The sequence below is a fragment of the Mobula birostris genome, chromosome 1, assembly GCF_030028105.1.
Source record: "Mobula birostris isolate sMobBir1 chromosome 1, sMobBir1.hap1, whole genome shotgun sequence".
Taxonomy (NCBI): domain Eukaryota; kingdom Metazoa; phylum Chordata; class Chondrichthyes; order Myliobatiformes; family Myliobatidae; genus Mobula; species Mobula birostris.
Window position 1 is genome coordinate 35,961,919 of NC_092370.1, and position 16,779 is coordinate 35,978,697.

Consider the following 16,779-nt stretch of genomic DNA (forward strand, 5'->3'; position numbering starts at 1 on the left):
AGTGACAAATTGAACCTCCATGGCCTCCAAAGAAAGATGCTTGTGTGCTTTCTTAATGATTGCATCTACGTGCTGGGCCCAGGATGCACCATCCAATACACTAATGCCAAGGAATTTACAGCTGCTGACTTGCTCCTCTGCCGCTTCCTCAATGTAGTGTGCATGTTCACTCTCCTTCCCCTTCGTAAAGTCAACAATCAGCCCTTTTTTTTTACTGACATTGAACGAGAGGTGATGGTGGTGGTTGTTGTTGTTGCGCACAACCAGGTGACCTGTTTCGCTCTAGTAAGCTGACGCATCGCCACATGTGGTTTGTCCAACAACAATAGTGCAAATTGGTGAATTTGACAATGGCGTTGCAGCTGTGTTTAGTCACACTAGAGCAGGGGGCTAAGCACGCAGCCTTGCGATGCACCCGTGTTAATGGTCAGTGAGGGGGAGATGATGTTACCAGTCTTCATTGGCTCAGGTCTGTCAATGAGGAGGTCAAGTATCTATTTGCATGGGAAGTACACGGGCCCTGCTCTTGAAGCTTGATGATGAGTTTAGATGAGATGATTGTGTCGAAAACCAAACTGCAGTATGTAAAACTGACTGTAAAATAGACTACAGGTCTATTGTGGCTGATGTCCTGATTTAACAGTTGTATGTGCTTGAAAAGCTGCACTAAACTACAGAAAGCAATAGAACCCCTCAACTATTTCATTCAAAAACCCAACACTACAAAATTCTGTCACATACAGCATTTTCACTTTGCACATGGGAAGTTTTGCTACGTTCTTTCTTTCTTTTTAAATCTTTTTATTGAATAAGTATACAAAAAGGTAAGCCATTTAGGCACTAATACACTGTTAGAATATAATAAAATTACAGGAGATATTAATACAGAAAAAAAATGATACAAACAATGTAATTTAAACCTAACATACTAAGGTAACATAATAGTATACTAATTTTTATATATATATATATATAGCAAGAGAAAAGGAAAAAAAAACCCACCGTGCAACTGAACTAAAAGCAAAGCAAAGCAATGGGCTAACTTGGAAACAAATAGAGTTAAAGAACTTAAAATCACGTCCTCAAACCCAATCTCCATTAAAAACAGTTAAAAAAAACAAGAAGGGTATATAAATATGGAGCAAAAAAGAGAAGAAAAAAAATTACATTAAATGAAAATATTGAATAAAAGATCTCCAGGTCTGTTCAAATTTAAGTGAGGAATCATAAAGATTGCTTCTAATTTTCTCCAAATTCAAGCATAATATCATCTGAGAAAACCAAAAAAAGGTGGTTGGAGCATTGAGCTCTTTCCAATGTTGTAAGATACATCTTTTCGCCGTTAAAGTAAGAAATGCAATCATTCTACGGGCTGAAGGAGAAAGATTACTGGAAATTTTAGGTAGTCCAAAGATAGCAGTAATAGGATGAGGAGAGATATCTATATTGAATACCTTTGAGATAATATTAAAAATGTCTCTCCAAAAAGTTTCCAGAGTAGGACAAGACCAAAACATATGAGTTAAAGAGGCTATCTGCCCCGGACATCGATCACAAAAAGGATTAATATGAGAATAAAAGTGAGCTAATTTATCTTTGGACATATGTGCTCTATGAACAACTTCAAATTGAATTAGGGAATGTTTAGCACAGATAGAGGAAGTATTGACTAATTGTAAAATCTGCCCCCAGTCATCCTCGGAAATGATAGAACCCAATTCCTGTTCCCAATCTACCTTAATCTTATCAAATGGAGCTTTCCTAAGTTTCATAATAATATTATAAATCATAGCCGATGCACCTCTCTGACATGGATTAAGGTTAATTATAGTATCTAAAATGTAGAGAAGTTTTACTTCAAGACCCACTGTAGACTTGAGCATCACTATAAGGGCTTGAAGGAAATTGGGAGAGTCATAGGTTCTATTCTTGGAGGAGCAGCAGTTGTCATGGGAAGGGCTGGCCTTGAGAGAAAAAGGGGATCAGCTGCTTGTGGATTAGGTGTTTGAGTATAGGGTGGGGTGAAGTTTCATTGCAACGGTGTTGGATGGGAGTTTGGTGAGACAGAGGATGGAGATAGGACAGGAGGGAGTTGGTGGTGCTAGTGGGTAGTCCAGGGAAGTTGGATCAGATAGGAAATTTGCTGAGGGCGGGATAGAGAATAGTGGCAGTGGAGGATCATGATAGGAAAATGTGGGAGGTGACTGAGTCGTCAGATGTGTGACGAGGTCAGGTGGAGGTGTGGGGGAAGTCCTCAGGAAGAACTGAATCAGCAAGTATTTTCAGAAGACCAACCTGAAAAGGGTTCTCAAGTTTGCCTTTCACTGTTGGAGCAATTCTCTCAAATATTGTGCATCCTGATATAGAGAGTGCATCAGATATGCAGAGGACCCAAAACAAAATTGTGGATTTTGTGAAATTTGCAGCATTCTTCTATTTCCTTTGCTGTTATTTTATATGTTGCAATTGAATTGCACCAGGCACATTAATGTGATGTTCTATGACCTGACTTCTAGGCCCATACGTTGTGGTAGCCAAATAAAGCCAGAAAATGCTAGATCAGGCAGTATCTATGGAAAGATTCTTCTTGCTTTTTTCCATTTTTATTTCAGATTTCGAGCATCTTTTGATTTTCATTTATTGTTTTTGGTAACCAGACGTGGTGGAATGCATGAACACTGGTTGACCAGAATCCTGAGTCCCATTCTTATGTTTTCATTCACTTTATGTTTGCTGCTGAGGTGGTTAAAAAGAAATTGGTTAAAATACTACACTTTTCTTGGCAGAAGCGTTTTCAGTCTAAAGGATCAAATCTCTTGCCCTTTTTCCAAGTTAGTCAGCATAATAAGACACCTATCACAAGCAAGTGTGGGTTGAGAATAACGTCATTGAGATAACCTAGAACATTAATGGAATCGATACTTTAATGCCAAAATGAATTGTCATGCAATTTACATTGTATTTCCCCTCCAGTCGGGAGACAAAAAAAAACCTTAATGTTTATTAGATCAGTTACTTTCATAATGATTTCATATAAATATGTGAAACCACCAAACAAGTATTTTAAATGGAAAAGATAGGAGGGAAGGTTTGGTGCAGGCTTTGCCATCCTGGGGTCCACAGACACCTTGCTTAATGGTATTGGTCCAGGGCACAAAGAAGATTGGGATACCCCGATTTATAGGGATAGGGACCAAATGGGACTAGATTAGGTCATCACGGATGAGTTGGGATGTAGGATCTATTTCCGTGCGATATTACTGTGACTATGAATGTTGGTCATTATCAAATAATTAAGCATCATGTGAACTGTGCATACGAAGATGAGCCTGAAGATAAAACTAATATAAAATTTTTATAAGAAAAACTTAAGACGTAATCACAGTTGATCAGTGGCTCTTTATTTATACTGTATAAATAATGTATCCTTCCACTCAGCAGTGTCATAGATATACTGCTTTGCTAACGGTTGGTTTTGTGGAAACATGCGCATCATAAAAGTGATCCATTTTCACATAACATTTTGAATTGCTCTTAGCTGCAAATATATTTTACATTAAGTAGTGTGATGACCCAATTCCAATTAAAGTCCTATTATGTGTATTTTGAACTTATTATGAAATAGATGAATTATTTAAGTCCATATTCAGATGAGGCTGGACTATGCAGGTAATTAGTTTTATGACTGCATAATTAAGTATCGGAGCTAATGTACATATAACGTCCAGTTTATAGCCTTGTAGAATCTTTTGCTGCATCAAAATAAGCTTGTAATACTCCATTAAAATTGAGCAGGTGCTTTTAAGTTTATATAATCTTATCTGAAAATTATACCTTAAAGTTTGTTCCTGAAAATTCAAATCCAAATGCACTTCCTGCCATTTAACAGACAAATGGTGATCCCTGTCCCCATGGATAAACCCATGGCACGTGTGCCCAAGATGGTACGCAAAAAAAATTGTTGGCACATGGCATGCAGTGCCACCCCAAGATTCTTAAAATCCCACCCATAATAAAAAGATACATCATGATTATCTTTACCAGCAAATGATTTTTTTTATACAATCCAAAAGCAGTGAGATGTTTCACAGAAAACATCTCATGCCGGCTTTGCACCAGCTGGACAGTTGCGAGATCATATGATGTTGGATGATACATTTTGAAATCCTCCCACAGTGTACATATAGTAAATGGTGGGCAGTTGGCATTGTCTTCACTTTGCTGATGTCTTTTTCCTTCTGTCATTAGTGAGTGAACACTGGGTATTTTGTAATAATGTAAATACTGTACATAGTTTAGCGTCCGCATAAATACTTTTCAGCTGTCTTTTTAAGTGATTAATATTAGCAATTTTAACAGGTTTTCTAAAACGCCTTATTAATTTCGATCTGTCCTGTTGTACTTTTAATAATAGTAAAGCAATGAATACACATAAATAAGCAACAGGACTCATGCTTTTTCCTTAAAGTCCATAATTATTGTTACTAATTCATTAATCAATGATAATCTCTGCTCAAAATTACCATGGCAGGTGTTTTTTTTTTAAAAGAAGATTTGGGTACATGCTCTTAAAAGGTTCACTACCCTTTTATAGGTTTTCTTTCTGGTCTCATCTTTAGTTATTCCTTAACTTTTGTCATCCACTGATCTGCTTTATAAAGTTAAAAGTTACTTAAATTCTCTATTGATGCTTTTCTGTTAAAATCTGAAACAAGTTTTCTTGAAATTTTAACTTGGCTTGGTTTTTGTTCTTCATTGGTTGTGATTATTTTTATTTGGACATTGCCCTACAACTTACAAAGGTTAGCAGGATGTTTTCCTGCATTACCTGACAGAGCTTAGCAAAAGTTATTTGCTAACCGTTTTGTTACTGGTATTGCACAGCTAATTTTGTCAGACACCTCCTGAAGTAAACCCTTACCAGTGGGTTCAGCAATTTATTTAGAGGAGACTTCTACCTTACCTGGGCCACAGGCAGTCACTGGTTATCCAAGTGTCTTCCCCACGACAGTCCATTCACCCTGCACAGTCCTCCCAGGAATTCACAACAGCTCTGTCTGGGTTTCATCCTGCTCTCATACCACAGAATTATTTCATCCCACCTTGACTCCCCCCCCCCCCCCCCTTCCTCTGCTGCTTTCCAGTCTCCTGGCCCAAAAAGCCTTGTCCTTGCAATGGCCACAAGGGTGGCACAATGGTGCTTCCTCACAACCCTGGGTTCAATCCTGACCTCGGCTGCTGTCCATGTGCCATGTGGAGTTTGCCTTTTCTCCCGCTGTTGCTGTTTCCTCCCATTTCGCAAAGATGAGTTGGCTGTCAGCCAAGTAGGTTAATGATTGGTCCAGACTTAGTGGACCAAAGGATCTGTTTCTATGCTGTGTGACTTTGATGTACAACCGCTCTACATTTTCCCCCCACTCAATGATGATCTGAAGGCCCTCTGAACAGATCCCTTCCATCTGGATGAACTCGTTCTCACGTTGAGCAAATTCTCCTTTACCTCCACCCACTCTAGTTGTGGGAACTCAAATAGGCCCAAGCTCGACTTGGATCTCTGTGGGATAAACAAAACAAAGTGAGCTTCAACCTCATCCTTCAAATCCTTTTTTGGTTACACTTAAAGGTTTTGGTGAAGCCTCCACAGTTGTACAATCAACCAACACGAAAGAGCTCAGGCATGAAGAATGGTCACTTAAATAGATGAGGCCTGTGCCACACTGCCTGATAATGACAACAGTACCAGGATAAATGGCAGAAATAAAAGGCAGCATCAAAACTCAATGTGCCTAGTGGCTTTCTTTCACTGCAGCTCCAGAGTGAGATTTTATAATTTCCCACATCTTTCTATCCTTAGTACTCCATATAATTTTTTCATTTATCCCATGAATTCAATCCTTAAGTAAATTCAATTTGCACCTCTTGGGTTAAAACTTAGAGGTACTGTGGGTAATGTTACCTCATCAATCTAGGTTGAAGTGAAGCCAAGTCCCAGCAATGAATGTTGGGATATTGTGTCACCTGCTCTTGTTGTTAGACTGCTAATCTTAAAGAGCAGGTGCCATTCAATATTTACCACAGAAGCTGCCTTTTGGATGATAGTTGTTGCTGATGTGAACATAAAAGTTTTTTCCCCCTTCTTCAGGATGAAAGACTTATTGCAAGACTGCTCCAATAACGAGTTACAATAAATAATTAATTACATTTCCATTAGTACAACAGAGATTTATTAACTAGTGTATGTAAAAGCAAAAGAAGTCTCAACACAATCCTGCTTTTCTTTAAAAAAAAATCTATGCTGTCTCATTAAAAGGCAATACCTTAAAACATTTAAACTGTGTAACACTGTGCATGACTTGTTAACTCCTTGGCTGCTACTGCACACTCATACCCTTAACTGGGGCAAGAAGGAAGGGTGCATTGCAAATCAAACAGTAGGAAAGATTATTCATTTGTATGCAAGATATTTTTAAGAAATGCTTAAAACAAATTTGTTGTTTGAGCTAGAGACCAGAGAGAATGTTGCTCATTTTCCATAATCGCTTACTGATCTGAATCCGTTGAATTTTACTATGTTGTCTTGTGTTTCTTTCTGTTAATTAAATATGTATTTCATGCTTTTCAATCTTACAGAAATATTGCTGACCCTCTGGATTGCTATTCCTCCTGTCTTCAACTAGGTCCAGAAGGTCCACGTGCTTGCTGATGTACAGTGCAAGGCCAACATTTAGGTGGTAACAATTATACCAACAAACAAGCTCCACCAGATCAAGCCAAGAAAAGTGCAGCAGCCAGTTGAACTCTCAGCCAGTCTCAGAGAAATTCTTATTACAAGTGTTGCTCAGAGAGTGACAGGCTCCTTAGTAGCAATGTACTTGTCTACTGAAGCTGCTTTCTCCATTAATTGCATTCACCATAAGTGTGACTTAAGTCTGTCCTCACAACAGATCGACATCGGCTTCGAACCTTGTCCGATGAATGTATTTCTATCGTCGTTTTGCAGAACGATCAGCTCTTTGCGCTTTTTTTTTGATCCTCGGTGGTTGCTGACTTTTCTGCTGTTTAATCCAGTGTGCAGGCTTTCAGCCATATTTTCCTTCAGTATTTAGAAATGAAGCCTTTCTTTAAAAGGTTCTGCTGTGAATATAAATAAACATACCAATAAGCTGAAAACTGTAAGAATAAAGAATTTGATTTGGAAGGTATTTAAATGGAATATGAATCTTGTTTTTGATAAAGCCAAATGGGGAATAGACTTCAGGTGGTTTGTGACTTGTGTCAGCAAGAGTTGGTGCATTATCTTTTCATGCTATGCTTGTGTTCTGCAATCACGGTTCAATATCCAGGGTGCATGAAACTTTTGCCCTAATTTTTCATTATATTGATGAAATATAATATTTTGCCTCTGCAGACTGAGGCTACCTATTAAACATTATCAGCTCTGCAAAGTCCCACCTCTCACACTAGATTAACTTATCTGACCATAACTGTTACATGCTGATTGAAAAATATAGAATTACCAACATCATCTCATAATAAGACCAATCTAATGCTTTGCTGTGGTTACCAATCCAGACAGGTGACCAAATTCTCTCTATCTATCACTTCCACTTACTCAGACTCCTGATTGTTCTCCCAGGCCAAATCTACACGCTAGATCTGACAGCCTGTCAGAAATGGGCACTCACGTCTGTACCCATGCACAAAATGCAGAATAGTTTTCTCTTGGTCATTTGGACTGTCTCAGGAAAGCCCTTAATGCCACCCTGCCCCCAAACCCACTCCAGTCACCCAACGAAAGGCAGGAATTTGTAACTATTTCCCTCTGCAGTACAACAGAAGTGTCTGTCACGCACCCGGACCGTATTCCAATTCAACGACTAACACCTGGTCTTCCTGCAAAAAAAAAAAAAAATTCCCATCCTACAAATGTTAATCAGTTCCCTCAGCGCTAAAGGCCAGCTACCTTCTCACCATCACCGTCGTCCCTTCTTCAACAGCATGACTGTTTGCTCCTCACAGGCTGTGCCCCTACCACCAGTAGCAGCAGACTAATAGACTGGCCTGTTCCGGCTCCTTTGCGGCCTTATCTCTGTCAACCAGAGGGGAGTGGTGTGATTTCGCTTCTCCCACATGGGCCAAGGTGCAGCATGAAGTTCAGGTGTATCATTGAAAGCAGCTAGGTATTTCTCCACCTCAATACTTTCAAATAATTCTGTGATGGCAAAATCAAAAGCAAGTATAAAATTTTTCCCTCCTTGGTGTACATTTCTTGTCTATTTTGTATAATTTTCCAGCAAATAATGTTCTTCATTAGCACTGGTCAAAGCTAACTGAAAAGTCATGGGTTTCTGAATACCCAGCTGGGTACTAATGCATAGACGGAAAAATTGAAAGTTATTTTTTATTTTAGCTGGACTTTTAAAATGAGGAGATGCCCTGTGTTGAGCTTCACTGCTAATTCACAGTAATTTAACGTTGCAACTCAGTAATCATGAAGAGTATTACTAAAGTTAATTTTCTAATTGTTTAATTGTCCCTGAACAATCATTTGGTTTGGGACTGAACTGTACAAAGGGGTTTAATTTCAGAGTTGTGTACGTAAAAAAATTAATCAGCTTCTGACAAGAAATTCACAAAATGGTGCGTACTATCTTCTGTATAGAACCAATATTGTATTACAGGATTCATTGCCGTTCTGGTATCAAGTCACATAGTTTTTTTTACTCTAATGCAGAATTCATCTTGTTAACCATTCTATTGACCACTGAATAGGTTTGGAGTTTATTTAAGGTTTGTTGAGTTTCCTTTGATAGGTGTGGGGGGGTGCGGGAGGGGGTTTAAGTATGTGTCGTCTTCATTCTGCATTTATTATGTAGCCAATCGAAGCTTTTGGCTTTGAAAAATTAAGCAGATATTGTGAAACATACTCTCACAATATACCAAATGCTACAATATCAGCAGTTCCATTAAGGCAGACTATTCGATGCAGTTTAGTTCCAACGCAGTGCTGTCCTACTATGTATATTAGATCAGATCATTATAACTATTAAATTCACCTTCACACTCATGACTTTGCTTCTGGTGTGTTTAGTTGAGTTTACTCGCATAAGCTTGCATGGGATAGTAATGCTTGCATTGTGAGTTATAAAAATTAAGGTATTATGGACTGTTCAAGCTTATTGTTTTAAACTAAATTGTTCATTGCAGTCCGATTGTGCTGGGAGGGCAGACCTTTTTGTGAGCTACAGAAACCTAGTGCTTCATTACTATTTCCTACAGTCAGTGGCAGTTTCCAAAAGCTAAATTGTGTAGATCTAGATTCAGAGTCACCACAAGTAAGAGAATACAAACAGCCATAACATTTTCATATGGTACAGTATTTTGTAAAATAAGATTTGATGACTTTTGGAAAGCTGTTAGCTATACAAGAGTGATGTATGTAACCAAGCAATAAATTTTACTTGAGAGCATTATGTTTTACATACTTGTGGTATTTTGATGAAGTAAAATTCTTAAGCTGCTGATTTAAAGTGAGGTACTATAGTATTATATTAGATACCTTAGCAGCAGTGTGTCTTGTTTATTTTGTAAATAAAAGAATCATGATGCCTTGATAGGTAGCTAACAAGTCTGTTTCAGTAGCATTTGAGGCCAGTGTCTTAAATGGCTCTTCTAATAGATATTCTGCAGTCACTTTTAGATTTCCAAAATGTTTGAATATCATGCCAAAACCCCAAACTGCTACTTTGGTGCATGTAGCTTCTCAGTCTAATTTATGATTTAAATTGGGAAAAATTTGTTGAATGGGTTGGAAGCAGGTGTTTTATTATGTAGTTTCTCTCTCAAGCTGTAACGTTCTGAGTCCTGATACCTCAGTGTTTTTGTATCAGGCTGTATGGAACATGCTGTCATTTAAGGCCCAAAACCCACACTGATCATATTGATCACTGTACAAACTGAATACAGACCTGTTTTTGCCTCAACAGTTGCTTTTAGAAAGGAAAAGCTGCCACATCTCAGCTATAGATTGTTCATTTGATAAAGAAATGTATTCTATCTGTGTGTCCAAATAACATTGTGTTTCAGATTGCTTTGGTATGATATAGCTTTATGTAAATACTGCTGTGAAATAGAAAAGTATTCTGAAATGCAGGCATTTAGAGCCTAGACCTTTGCATTTATGTCTATGGGAACATTGTGTAATAATCCAACAAGCTTTTCTGTATTTACCCTATTTCATATCTCTGCTTTAATTTGAAATATATGGTTTATGACAGGGTGTATTACTGTTGAAAGTGTGCAAATAACCACTGTGTAGTTACCTACAGAGCCAAAAGATTTAAACACAAGTATCTGAATGGAAGGGCGGGGGGTGTACGTGTGTTTCACACGTTCATTTAAACTCTGCACCGTACCCCGAATTTATATCACCTCTAGATCTGAATGCATAAAGGTCTACTCTCTTGGAAAGTGGATCATGGGAGCTACTTTCATTGGGAAGCAACATCTGATTGTATTATGTTCAATCTTACACATTTTCCTCTAACAAACTTAAAAGAAAAAGGAATCAAAGCTAACCTTAGGAACAATGTATTCTAGTGGTGTAACATTGCAGACAAGCAGGGCGTGTTGCTCCGTTTGCAAAATCCAAAGATTTCACTGAGTTGATTTTAAAATACAGCTAAGCCATGGTGTGTTGGTGTCATTCAACATCATTTTATAGTATTTCTACACAGTTGATTGTTGACTGGATGCAGACCCATTCTCTGCACAAACAATTCTATGGATTTTCAATTTGATAGGCAAACCCCGTCTACTTTTTCATTTAGAGCTTGAATTTGTTTTGTAAGATCTGTCAATTTCTTAGTACAGTGCAGGAACCTCAAATGCTATAAATTAGCATAATGCCTTAGATATGTTTTTATGTCCTGTATATTCCTAGCAGCTGTTTGTTGTATTATATTGTTTGTATAGTGAATTGTGTAAAATTTTTGGATGTGTCATCAGTTATTATTTTTTTGTCAGATAAATAGAAATAATGGTTGCCTACTACAATATGGACCCATGATTATTGCTTAGTTTTTTTTTTACATACATTACTTTGTTCCTTTTGTGGTCAGTAGTGGGGCACTATTTGTAAACTTTTTCTCCCTCAAATCTCTGAGTGGTGTATATTGGCGAATTGCAAATTCTAAGCAATATGTAAAGTAAGGTTCTTCAGCAGAAGGCTTACAGCATTGCAAGTTCAGAGATATATTTTTTTTAGTTCACACTAAACACTTTTTTTTCCTTTGGGCATCCATGTTTGTATTCTTATTGTGAGCATTTTATGCCAACTTGGGTATATTCAAAAAGATTAAATACATTTATGCAAGTTGTTAACTAATATTGCTTTTGCTGATGTCATTTGCTTAATTGATGTTAAATAATGCTGTTGTAAATAAAGAATCCTGTTATTGCGATGTTTAATAAAATTTAATTCCTTTGATTTTTGCATTTTTTTTTAAATGGAGTTGCAACAAACAGGCAAAATGCTTTTAAGTGAATCTTAGGTTGTGTTAAGTAATACAAACTTAGTATGGAACTGTGTTCTAAGTCATTTGTGTTACTTGCACAAAGCAAAATTGATATACTGTAGTCCTAAAATTTCTGTGGTGATGGTGGCTGCTGATTTTAGTCACACCCAGTTCAATCACATGGTTGCCTACCTTCAAAAGCCTTTAATTATTGGTCTTAGCTGATGCTAGACAAATACACATGCCTAACTTTCATTCAGTAGGGTCTTGTGACTCTGAGCTCCCCAAGCAGTACAGTGTTAGATGTACAACTTCTGTGTGCAGTAGACAGTGCCCCCTGCAGGCACTCCTACACTACTGGAACTGTGCTGCAGGCAGCACTGTGAGATTTGTTCCTACCTTCCCACAAGACCTCCTTCAAAGCAAGAAGGTTCTAAGGCTGTGCTTAGGCACAATGAATTGAAGCTGAGTTCAGAGTCAAGCTTGGGTTGTGCTTGTAAAATTCCAACCTGTGTGTTTTGCACAAAGCATTTACAGAATATGGCCCTCTGAGCATTACCGTGGTTCTCTGAGCTTCTGCCCAAAATGCTAAAAAGTCCTTACAGTGAACATGTCATTAAAATCCCTTGCTTGCGCTGTAAATGATTTATTTAAAATTAACTACAAAAGCTACTGGCTGGGTTTGGTCTGCCTGATGGCACCATCAAATGTTGATGCTGCTGCTTTTCCTCAGGCTGGTGAACCTGAGGAAGATGGCAGGCAAGGCCCTGGCCACTGTCAAAGCCCTTCAGGGGGAGAGGGTGGCCCTGTACAGTGACTGGCCTTCCTTGAGCAGAATGGGCCCAGGTACTCACTGGTAGTAGCAAGATGCTCTCTGTGGCCAGCAAGTTCAGACAGGCTCCTGATATTCGGAAGACTGGGTTCCTGAGCTTTACTTTAAACTAGATGCATCTTTACAGGACTAAAATTGCTGAATCTGCATTGGTCAATGGTCCAGGAACCAAGACTGCAGGACTGTGAAGTGTCAAAAGCTGCTGATGGGCAAAGATAAAGTAAAGACAAAGAAGCTGAATTCGACTGGTCGGCTTATCGCATCTTCTCCACCATTCCATCATGTTTGATTTATTATTCTCTCAATCCCATGTTCTGCTCCCTGTGACCACTGATGCCCCTCCTAATCAAGAACCTATCAACCTCTGCTTTAAAAACATCCAGTGACTTAGCCTCCACATCCCTTCATGGCAATGAATTCCACAGATCCAACACCTTCTGGCTAAAGAAATTCCTCCTCATCTCTGTTCTAAAGGGACGTTCCTTCTATTCTGAGGCTGTGCCTAGACTCACCCACTATAGGAAGCATCCTCCCCCCATTCACCATCTAGGCTTTTCAATATTCGATAGGTTTCAATGAGATCTCCCCTTATTCTCTAAACTTCAGTGAGTATGGCCCCAAGCCATCAAATGGTCCTCATATGTTAACCCATTTCATTCCCAGTACCATTTTCATCAACCTCCTCTGGATCCTTCCAATGCCAGCACATCTTTTAGATAACAGGCCCAAAACTACTCCCAATACCCCAGTGTGGTCTGACCAATGCCTAAAGAGCCTCGGCATTACATCCTTACTTTATATTCTAGTCCACTAGAATAGAATGCTAACATTGCATTTGCCTTCCTTACCTCCACCTCAACCTGCAAGTTAACCTTTACAAAGACTCCCAAGTCCCTTTGCCCCTCTGATTTCTGAATTTTCATCCTTTGCAGAAAACCGTCTCAGCCTTTATTCTTTCTACCAAAGCACATAACTATACACTTCTCTACAATGTATTCCATCTGCCACTTCTTTGCCCATTCCCCTCTGTCAACGTCCTTCTGCAGATTCCCTGCATCCTCCACTGTAGCTGCCACCTTTACTGGTGTTCAGATGTTCTCAGATTTGGTCACAAAGCCATCAATTCCATCATCCAAATCATTAACATACAACATGAAAAGAAGTGGCCCCAATACCACTGTTCCCTCTGAGCTGTGCGGCTTACCAAAATGCTCCTGCGCATAGAGCATTTGTTGCAGTGTAGCCGGAATTTTCTTTTATATAATGTTTTAATAAAGTGCTGCACAGGTTTCAGGCCATGGAAAAATTTCCTGCTCAGGAAAATGGTTGGTCTGTGCAGCTGAAAAAAAAAATTAGAGGGAACATTCCCCAACACCGACCCAATTGGAATACCATCAGTCACTGACATCCAAACAGAAAAGCCACCCTTCATTCCTATGCTTTGCCTCCTCCCACTCATTCAATCTTCGATCCATGCTAGTACCTTTTCTGTAATACCACAACTTTTATCTTGCTTAGTAGCCTTATGTGTAGCACCTTGTGAAAGGCCTTCTGAAAGTCAACAACATCCCCTGGCTCTCCTTTGTCTTTCCTGCCTGTTCTTTCCTCAAATAGTTCCAACAGATTTTTCAGCCAAGACTTCCCCTTAAGGAAACCATGCGCCTCCAAGTACTCCAAAACTTCATCCTTAATAACGGACTTGAACACCTTCCCAACTACTGAAGTTAGGCTAATAACTGGCCTATCATTTTCTTTTGTCTGCCTCCCTCCCTTCTTAAAAAGTGGAGAGACATTTGCAATTTTCCAGTCCTCCAGATCCATTCCAAAGCCCAGTGATTCTTGAAAGATTATTACTAATGCCTCCACAATCTCTTCAGCTACCTCTTTCAGAATCCCGAGATGTAACCCAACTGGTTCAGGTGATTTATCTACCTTCAGTCCTTTCAGGTTCCTAAGCACCTTCTCCTTAATAATAGCAACTACACTCACTTCTTCCCCCTGACATTGTCAAATTTCTAGCAACTGCTAGTGTCATCCACAGTGAAGACTGACACAAAATGCTTTAAGTTTGTCTGCCATTTCTTTGTCCACCGTTACTACCTCTCTATTGTTATGCCCCAGTAGTCCGATATCCACTCTCACCTCTTACTCTTCACATGTCTCAAAAAAATGGTATCCTCTTTGATATTATTGGACAGCTTAATTTCATGTTTCATCTTTTCTCCTTATTGCTCTTTTAGTTGCCTTCTGTTATTTTTAAAAGGTTCCAATTCTCCAACTTCCCACTAATTTTTGCTATATTATATGCCTTCTCTTTTGCTTTTATGCTGTCTGACTTCCCTTGTCAGCCACAGTTGCCTCATCCTACTTCTTTGGGATGTATCTATCATGTGCCTTCTGGTTTGTTCCCAGAAACTCAAGCCATTGCTGTTCGGCTGTCAACCCCACTAGTGTCTCCATCCAATCAACTTGGTCCAGCTGCTCTCTCATACCTCTGTAATTCCCTTTACTCCACTGTAATACTGATACAACTGACATTACCTTCCCCCTCTCAATCTTTAGTGTGAATCCTATCATATTATGATCACTGCCTTCCAAGGGTTCTTTTACATTTGTGTACCCTAATCAAATCTGGTACATCACACAACACCTACAGGATTGCCTTTTCCTCAGTGGGCTCAACCATTAGCTGCTCTTTAAAAAAACTCTCATAGGCATACTACAAATTCCCTCTGTTAGGATCGAGTACCAACCTGATTTTCTCAACCTATCTGTATTTTGAAATCCCCTTTGACTATCGTAGCATTGCCCTTTTTACAAAATGTAATCCCAACCCCCCCCCACCAAAAGTTTTTCATGATTTCTTGTTTTACAGCATTGAATCACAGTGGATTTAATTCAGCTTTTTTCACATTGATCAACAGAAAAGATACTTGTGTTAAAAGTATCTACAAATTGGACTAAATGTCTTACAATTATTAAACACAAAATAATTGCATAATTACTCATCCACTTCGTCAGTATTTAGTAGATGCACCTTTGGCAGCAATTACAGCCTTGAGTCTGTGTGGATAGGTCTCTATTAGCTTTGCACATTTGGACAATTGTAAATTTTCCCTATTCTTCTTTAACAAAACTGCTCAAAATCTGTCAGATTGCATGGGGATCATGAGTGAACAGCCCATTTCAAATCCAGCCACAAATTCTTAATTGCATTGAGGACTGGACTCTGAATTGCCACTCCAAGATATTAACCTTGTTGTTTTTAAGCCAGTCCTGTGTAGCTTTGGCTTATACTTGGGGTCATTGCCTTGCTGGAAAATAAATCTTCTCCCAAGTAGCTGTTCTCTTGTAGACAGCATCAAGTTTTCCTCCAGGATTTCCCTGCATTTTGCTGCATTCACTTTACCCTCTACCTTCACAATCCTTCCAGGGCCTGCTGCAGTAAAGCATTCCCATAGCATGATGCAGCCACCACCATACTTCATGGTGATGGATGGTGTATTTTTGATGATGTTGCAGTATTTGGCTTACACCAAACATAGTGTTTAGTCTGGTGACCAAAAAGCTCAATTTCATCAGACCATAGAATCTTCTTCCAGCTGACTTCAGAGTCTCCCACAGCCCTTCTAGCAAACTCTAGACAAGATTTGTGATTTTTTTCCCCCAACGGTGTCTTTCTCTTTGACACTCTCACATAAAGCAGCAACTGTTTTTGTATGCACAGTCTCTCCCATCTCAACTACTGAAGCTTGTAGCTCCTCCAGAGTTGTCGTAGGTCTCTCGGTGGTCTCCCTCACTAGTCCCCTTCTTGCACACACAGTTTTTGAAGATGGCCTGCTCTAGGCAGATTTATAGCTGTTCCATATTCTTTCGATTTCTTGATGATTGACTTAACTATCCTCCAGGGGATATTCAGTGGCTTCAAAGTTTTCTTGCATCCATCTCCTGACCTGTGCTTTGCAATAACTTTTTCATAGAGTTGTTTGGAATGTTCTTTTGTCATCATGATGCAGTTTTTGCCAGGATACTGACTCACCAGCAGTTGGAACTTCCAGATACAGGTGTATTTTTACTACAATCAATTGAAACATCTTGACTGCACACAAGTCTCCAAAAACAAACCTCCATTTAATTATGTGACTTCTAAAACCAATTGGCTGCAGCAGTACTGATTTGGTGTGTCATATTAAGGGGGGGGGGCTGAATACTTAAGCAATCAATTATTTTGTTTTATATTTGTAATCATTTAGATCACTTTGTAGAGATCTGTTTTCACTTTGAAACAGAAGTGTCTTTTTCTGTTGATCAGTGTCAAAAAAGCTAAATTAAATCCACTGTGATTCAATGTTGTAAAACAATAAACATGAAAACTTCTGGGGGGGGGGGAGAAGAGATGGCATGAACCCTTTTAAAGGCACTCTATAGGCC

General features: G+C 39.0%; 1 protein-coding gene across 10 annotated transcripts in view; it reads left to right on the forward strand.

Annotated features, from left to right (window-relative positions):
• Positions 1-11,090, forward strand: part of ncoa2 (nuclear receptor coactivator 2) — a 346,138-nt gene extending 335,048 nt beyond the window's left edge. For all 10 annotated transcript variants that reach the window (XM_072253878.1, XM_072253913.1, XM_072253869.1 and 7 more), the window contains one exon: positions 6,631-11,090. In XM_072253878.1, the coding sequence (XP_072109979.1) occupies positions 6,631-6,642 (12 nt within the window). In that variant the 3' untranslated portion in view covers positions 6,643-11,090. The remainder of the gene's footprint in view (positions 1-6,630) is intronic.
• Positions 11,091-16,779: the final 5,689 nt, after the last annotated feature.